The sequence below is a fragment of the Carya illinoinensis genome, chromosome 6 (genome assembly GCF_018687715.1).
Source record: "Carya illinoinensis cultivar Pawnee chromosome 6, C.illinoinensisPawnee_v1, whole genome shotgun sequence".
In the NCBI taxonomy this organism is placed as follows: domain Eukaryota; kingdom Viridiplantae; phylum Streptophyta; class Magnoliopsida; order Fagales; family Juglandaceae; genus Carya; species Carya illinoinensis.
The window spans coordinates 22,360,632-22,367,823 of record NC_056757.1 but is presented as its reverse complement, the minus strand read 5'-3'; the positions used below and the strand labels follow the sequence as shown (position 1 = coordinate 22,367,823).

Genomic DNA, 7,192 nt, shown 5'->3' with positions numbered 1-7,192 from the left:
ACCAAGCTTCATGCACCATAATTTCCTTGACCAGATTTTGGGCACCTACTGAAAGTTCATCTCGCTGCCCCATGGCGACCAAGCTTCACGCACCAGAAGCACCTCACCAGATCCACAAAAGTGTAGATGATATCTCCTGGCTGTTAGCTACGTACACGATGGGCAGCACCTCTTGGCAGGAAATGAAAGTAGTTCCATTACTGCCAAACAAAAGCAACGCTCTAGCAGAATTTGTCGTCAACATAATAAACCGTTCAGTGTTGCGGACATCCTGGGCCTTCATCAATGCCAGAACATGGCTGCCCGCAGGCATTGCTCGTGTCTCACCAACTTTCACCACGCTCTAGTGGAATGGCTTTGATTTATAAAATAAGGCAGTTTTGTATGAAGGATAGATAATACGATAAAGTGCTTAGAAAATGAAATGGAGCGGACAAGAACGTACAGTTGGAATATCTAACCACCTGTAGGACCCGTCTGAAATGTTTGGTTAGATTTAATTGCGTGAACGTAAAACTCATGAAAAATCAGGGCAGCAAAAGTGTTGGCTAACAATGCCATGGATTAATATTTACCGTACAAGCAACTCTGCTAATCAACGCACGGAACGACAAAAAAATGCAAATTCTGTGAAGAAGAGAGCCGAGAAAACAGAAAATAAGGGGTCAGCCCCAGAATGACATCAAAGGAGACGGAAAAAAAAAAAAAGAAAAAGAAAAAAGTGCAAGTTCTGTGGGCACGAAATATAGACCGCAAGAGAGAAAGGAACCCAACTCATAACTCCCAACGAAACTGAAACTGAAACTGAAACGTAAACTCTGAGCATGCATCCGGTCTTCTCAAAGTGTTTTTATGGCCAACATTAACTTAACTAGAATTGTCATAATCTCAAGTGTTTTTATGGTCTTCACTTAATCAAAGTAGCCTACCCTGCTCACAACAACTAGAGCAAGACATTTCCTATTCCTTCTTCCTGGAGTCCTTTAGTTGCCCTCTCTTCCGAATCCCAAGGCAAAACCTCAGGCGCCATGCATCAACAACAGACTCAGGCAATGAGTTGGCCAATGCCCAGAGGAGGGTATGGGGCCAGTAAGGCGTGCATCGGGGCTCATAACCTATCCAACGTAGACCAGCTCGAGCATATCCATCTGTTGACGGAACAAAGAAGGAGGACCTCTTGATTGATGCCATCTTAGTTGCCACGTACAGAGGAACCTGTGTCCAGAGAGGAGATCAGAAATATAAACCAAACATTTGTTGCTTGACCAACGATGCCAACAAAGAACGACAAATACCAAGTCCAACACAAAAGCGAACTAGGAATATTTTCTATTCCTTGGTGGTGGGGATATGAAATGTCAAAACTCAAAGTATGTACATGCTATAATGGAAATCTATGACCTGCTTGGGATAGGAAATTGTAAATTATAAAATTCATATAAACACGGTTTAAGCTCACAATTATGAATTATCAATATTATGATTCAATAAATATGTATCTCCCTAACACCCTAAACGTAAATTTCCAAAAGTAAATAGGAGCCTGTTTGGGATTGTGGTGGAAAGTCTAAAAAGTGCTTTAAAATGGTTTAAAGTACTTAAATGAAAAAATTTACCTCTTTGGTAATTTTATATTAAAGTACTTTTAAATGGAATAATTTTCTTGGGGGATACCCTACGTTCTCTAGCCCATAATTGCCTTCAAACCAAAAGAATTAGAAATGAGAATCTAGTGTCTACGGAGGAATGCCTTTTCATTTGTCTTCCCTGCAGTGTACATTTATAGAGCAACAAGCAATTAATCATTCACCCCTTGTTTAAAACTGAGTGTCAATACAAAAAGGAAACAAATAAAAAAGAACTCTACCTAATTGAACCTAATACACATATCAAGAAACGCACAGTGTCTTTATTAACAAAATATTAATATAAAAAGAGAAAACAAGGAAAGTCACGCAATATCGATGTTGGATAACACCGGCCATCTTATAGTCAGAAAAGATGGCTACCTGTCTAGCATGGGACACATGAGGATGCTATATAGTATGTTGAATGATGTTGAATGGCCTACTAAATGTTGAATTGAACAGCCCACTAAAAGCTGTCATCATCCGGACGTCTCGATTTTTCCCGTGTTCGTGCGTGGGGATTTGGAGGCGTCACAAAAGCTGTCCTCTATTTTACCCAAAAATTGAGCAGAGACACCAACTTCAAGGTAAAAACTATACAACATCCCTGGTTACTTTTTTTTTGAAGAAACATCCCCCTTTTTATTGCAGTATCCTCACTTTTTGTGGTGGAGTGAAACCACTAGGTACAATCCATCCATGCTTACTGAACATTGAACTTAATAGGCAACAAGTAACTACCATTAAGTAGTTTTTTATAAACATTTTCTGAACGAATCTGAATCTGAATACTTTATTATCCATCTTAAACCAATTATCGTGTGAAGACGTAGATATGAATTATATTTCTTTACCCTAAAACTAACAGAGATAATAGGTAATGGGATCCTAAGAAAATAGTATTATGACCCCGTTGATACAAATAATCCTAACTGAAATAAAGCAATGGGGCCAGAGACGTAGGTTCGATACCTGACACTGCACGTCGATCCCACTTTTCTTGTATTCAACATAGAGACACCTCGAGAATTGATCAATATACCTGATGCAGACATTAATAACCTTATTTCAAATTAGCAAACTATAGAATCAAATAAGTTCAATTATCTATACTGAACAAAGAAAGAACATGCAGCCAATCTTAACAAATGGACTAAGCAAACGAACTTTAAGAAAAAGAAAAATGCTTACGCTTTCGTGGCTGCATAAACAGCATATAGAGGATCCGAGGGAATAACAATGGCAGCCCCAGAGCCAATATTGACAATTGCACCTCTCTTCCTCTGGAGCATCCCAGGCAAAACGGCCCGAGTAACCTTTGTAGTACCTTCAACATTGATTTTAATCAAATCCTTCAGCAACTCCTCATCCACTTCATGGAAAAACCTGGCATAGGGGTACGATATACCAACGTTGTTGATCAAAACCCCAACATCCAACCCTTCAATGGATTCTCTAATCCTCTGAATACCGTCAGAAATATCGCCGGAGAAATCTACAACAACGGTCTTGATTTGGGTCTTACCATACTTGGCTTGAATCGAGTTCGAAACATCTTTGAGCTTGTCAGGATTCCGACCAACCAGGATGAGATTAAGCCCTTTACGGGCCAACTGAAAGGCGAAACCCTTGCCAATACCGTCAGTGGGTCCTGTAACGAGTGCCCAGGACCCGTATTTCTTGAGGTTCTTGGCGGGTCTGAGAAAATTGACGTAGGCCCATTTTAGGAAAGCGAGAGAGAACTTCAGAATTGAGAGAGAACCCAAAGTGAACAGCACGATAACCCAGAAAGGCTGATCCTTGAGCTTGTCTATTGTACAGATCTCCATTTGGGAACGTTGCGGTTCCGTTTTAGATCTGAAATGGGAAATGCTGGGATTCAAGAAATGGATTATGTAGGGAGAGATTAGTCGCAGTGACCCAAAACAGATTCGCTCGGTTTTGAGATTGAATAGATTTGGCTGCAGACTGACGAAGCAAGGGGATGGAGTGACCGAGTGAATATAGGGCTTTCTAATGGGGTGATGGGACAGGATGCTACGACAAAACAAGAATACTAATAGGCATTGATTTTGCCTACGGGTACGAGAGACAGAGAGCAGGGAGTTGGGTGAGGTAGATGAACGGAAAACCGCCGGAATTAACTACACAAAGCGACGCGGAATCGCAGATAACAGGATTTGTGGGGTCCTCTGTATTTTTGTCAAGGAAAAGAATAAAGCTACGCATCCGCTAGGGAGAGGTCGTTTGGCCTTTTTTTTTTTTTTAATTTATAAATTAATTAATTAGTTTATTAAAAAAATTTTGTTTAATAAATATTTAAAAATATTAAAAAATGATATAAAAAATAAAATAAAAAAGTTTTTTTTTTTATTAAACCTAACGGGAGTCCTAATGGTGGCTCTAGAAGGGTCCTAAATAAAAAGGTAAGGATTTTGTTGGATCCCGCTCCAAGCTGTCACCCAACTATTTTCGTTTATTTTAAAATTTATTTTTATTTATTTTTTAATTTTTATTTAATAATAAAGAAAATATTATTTAATAATATTATAAATTCTTTTATTTTTTAAAAAGTATTTAAAAGTATTAAAAAATTAATATAAAAAAAAAACTTTATTTTTTTAGACCAGCGAGCACCCAACGGTGGGTGTACCCTTCTGTTAAACAAGGCGGCCACATTTACTGAACGTAAGTAATTTTGCAAGATTAATTTCTAAGACCTGAATTGTTTTTACAAATCATCTTATTTTATTTAATAATTATAATATTTTTAAATTTTTAAATAAAATATAAAAAATATTTTAATTTGTTTAAATATTAAAATCAAAAATATATTAAAAAAATATATTTTAACAATATTTTATTTAATTTTTATCTCATCTCCTTTCATTTATATAACAAAACAAAATTGAAGTCAGTTTAGAAAAAAGACAAATACAACTCTTATGTTTTTATAAACTATTATGTCATCGAAAATACATATTTTATAAAACATTTTAATGATATGATATTTTGTGATTGAATATATGTACCACATCTTTCATGTTTGAGAATGAATATTATTATTCCAAGACATCTACTTCAGTAAACATTTAAGATACAATGGGTTTATTTTTATTATTATATATAAAAGTTCATTTTGTGTATGAATTTGTTGTAAGGGCTCAAGGATGGAGACCCATAAATTCTATGTTGGTCTTCCATAATGTCTATCATTTATTAGGCCAGAAAGGAAGGAGAGCTACTACCAACCCCAAAATTAGGTTAACTACTACCAACCCAAAATTAAGAGGGAAAAACAAAACCGAAAAAGCTTTGGGCTTTACACCGTTTCGATGAAAACATGACGGTCTTTTTTCTGAAGAGTTGAAAAGCAAATAAACATTCCAGATACAAGCAAAAAAGGAATCAACGAATTGGATAGTTGAATAGATTGGTTCCTATATCCAATCGGTAAGAAGAAGAACCGAGATCCACTCGTTCTACAATAGTTGAATTGAAAAGGCAAAAATTAACTTTGATCCATGGAAAACATAAAGAGGAAAACGGTACGGTTGTTGAACAATATGTGAGGACCGGATGATTTCAGTGGCGTACAACTTGGAGTCTTTGTTTGGTTTCCAAGAAAAGCCAAGAGAGAACGTTTACATGAAATGAAAAAAATATATACATATATGAATAGTAATAAAATAGTTTAAATTATGACATTTTCTTAGATTTTAAAAAAAGAGAGACAAAAAAATTGAATAAAAATAATATAAAGTTTAAAATATTATTAAAATATAATTTTTTAATATTTTATTTATTTTAGAATTTGAAAAAATTATATTAATTAAATAATTATTAGATTAAAAAGTTGAATATTTAAAATTAAAATTTTTTTCTATTTAAATAGTATTTAAAAATAAAATAAAAGATAAAATTAGATGGAATAAAATCAAAGCTCATCCAAATAACTGCTTAAGTAAGAGTTTTCGAGGTTGTAGTAGGTTGAGTTGAGGTCATTTTAGCCATTTCATACGGACTGATGAATTTTCTAAGCTTTTGGGACCATTATTGCACAGTTTCTTTCTTTCTTTCTTGAAAAGCCACATGCATCAACTACTATTTATTTTCACACTACACATTTATAAGTTTTTTATAAGATGTAGAGATATTTTTTATAAGATATATGAGTATTTTTTATAAGATGTGTGGTGTATAATGATGATTATAAGATGTGTGGTGTATAATGATGAATAGTGACTGATGATAATAGTTTCTCTTCTTTTTTTAATTGATGAGATCTCTGCAAGAGTGGGGAAGCTGGCTATCCCTACAAGGTGGTACCAGTTATATACAGCACTCTCCCATTATATATATATTTTTTAACACAATCACTGTTGATGGAGAACATGTGACCCAATCCCAAGCTGCATGCCACGTGTTAATCTTAAATTTCTTAAAATCTTCTCAAGTACTCTTTAAAATAAAATAGAAAAATAATTTCTTGTAATACATAAATAATTTCTAAAATTATTATAAAAAAAAGGAAAGAAATGCAGGGCCAATGTGGCACCACGAGAGTGGCTAAATATTGGCCACATAGCCTTTTTCAGTCAAGCATAGCCTTTGAGTTCATGAATAATTAGACTATTACATTAAAAAATATAAACAAAAATATTTGGTTATTAATTATTAGAACCAAATCTTATTTTAAAAGATAAAAACTTACCGAGTCCAATGAACCGGGATCTGTGTGCAAGGCAAGAAGGCCAGGCTAGCGACCTAAAGGCCCATCCTTTTGGGGCAGGGACAAACCTGTGGTGGCAAAGCAATGACCACCCTTTTATGCATGAGAAGTCTATCACAAAAAGCCTGCTAATTAGCCTGTATGAGGACCCGTTCTTGTTAGGAAGGGCTCAACGAGAACCTCAAAAGAAATGTTGCATTGAAGGACCTACTAAAGGCCAATATGGAACAAGGAAGGAAGGATACGTAGCATCGGGCGATCAGATATTGAGGACGGCCCATTTGAGCTTGAGTGTCCAAACAGGCAACGAAAGATGACTGCATGGTAACAATGAGTAATACACCCGTAGACGAGAAACCCACCACTACTGTGCTTACCACAGGAGAATAGGACATACGATGGACAATTTCCATACTCTTATGAAAAGAGTAGAAACTATGCAAGGAATCAGAGAGCTGGAGAGGTTAGTCGCCCAACATGAACCCGTGTTGGAGCAATCAACCAACAGATGGCAAGAAAGAGGCCGAGAGCTTTGGAGAAGAGCCTAAGGTGGGGAAGGAATGCACAACATGATGCTAGAAGGGACGAACGTTGCAAACTGGTTATAAGGAATGTGCCCTTTGGTCTGAAGAATGTTGAACTACGTACCAAAAGCTAGTCAACCACATGTTTAAAAATCAAATTGGGTGGAATATGAAGGTTTATGTGGATGATTTGTTAGTTAAAAGCAAGGAGCTTGGCATGCATGTAGAAGATCTCCTTGAGGCATATGCCATCCTTTGATAGTACAAAATGAAACTCAATCCAGTCAAATGTGCCTTTTGTGTGGGGT

General features: G+C 35.9%; 1 protein-coding gene across 1 annotated transcript; it reads right to left on the bottom strand.

Annotated features, from left to right (window-relative positions):
- Nucleotides 1–527: 527 nt before the first annotated feature.
- Nucleotides 528–3,842, bottom strand: LOC122313542 (very-long-chain 3-oxoacyl-CoA reductase 1). The gene is made up of 3 exons (XM_043128636.1): nt 2,820–3,842; nt 2,601–2,670; nt 528–1,215 (listed from the first exon to the last, which is right to left on the bottom strand). Exons 1-3 carry the CDS (start codon nt 3,455–3,457, stop codon nt 961–963), a joined length of 963 nt encoding a protein of 320 aa, XP_042984570.1. The 5' UTR covers nt 3,458–3,842; the 3' UTR covers nt 528–960.
- Nucleotides 3,843–7,192: the final 3,350 nt, after the last annotated feature.

Excerpts from the sequence above, each read along its gene's own strand:
- LOC122313542 (XM_043128636.1), bottom strand. The coding sequence starts at position 3,457 with ATGGAGATCTGTACAATAGACAAGCTCAAGGATCAGCCTTTCTGGGTT. Across the intron at positions 2,671-2,819 it reads GTTTATGCAGCCACGAAAGC|GTATATTGATCAATTCTCGA; the intron begins GTAAGCATTTTT and ends TGTCTGCATCAG. Across the intron at positions 1,216-2,600 it reads GGATCGACGTGCAGTGTCAG|GTTCCTCTGTACGTGGCAAC; the intron begins GTATCGAACCTA and ends CTCTGGACACAG.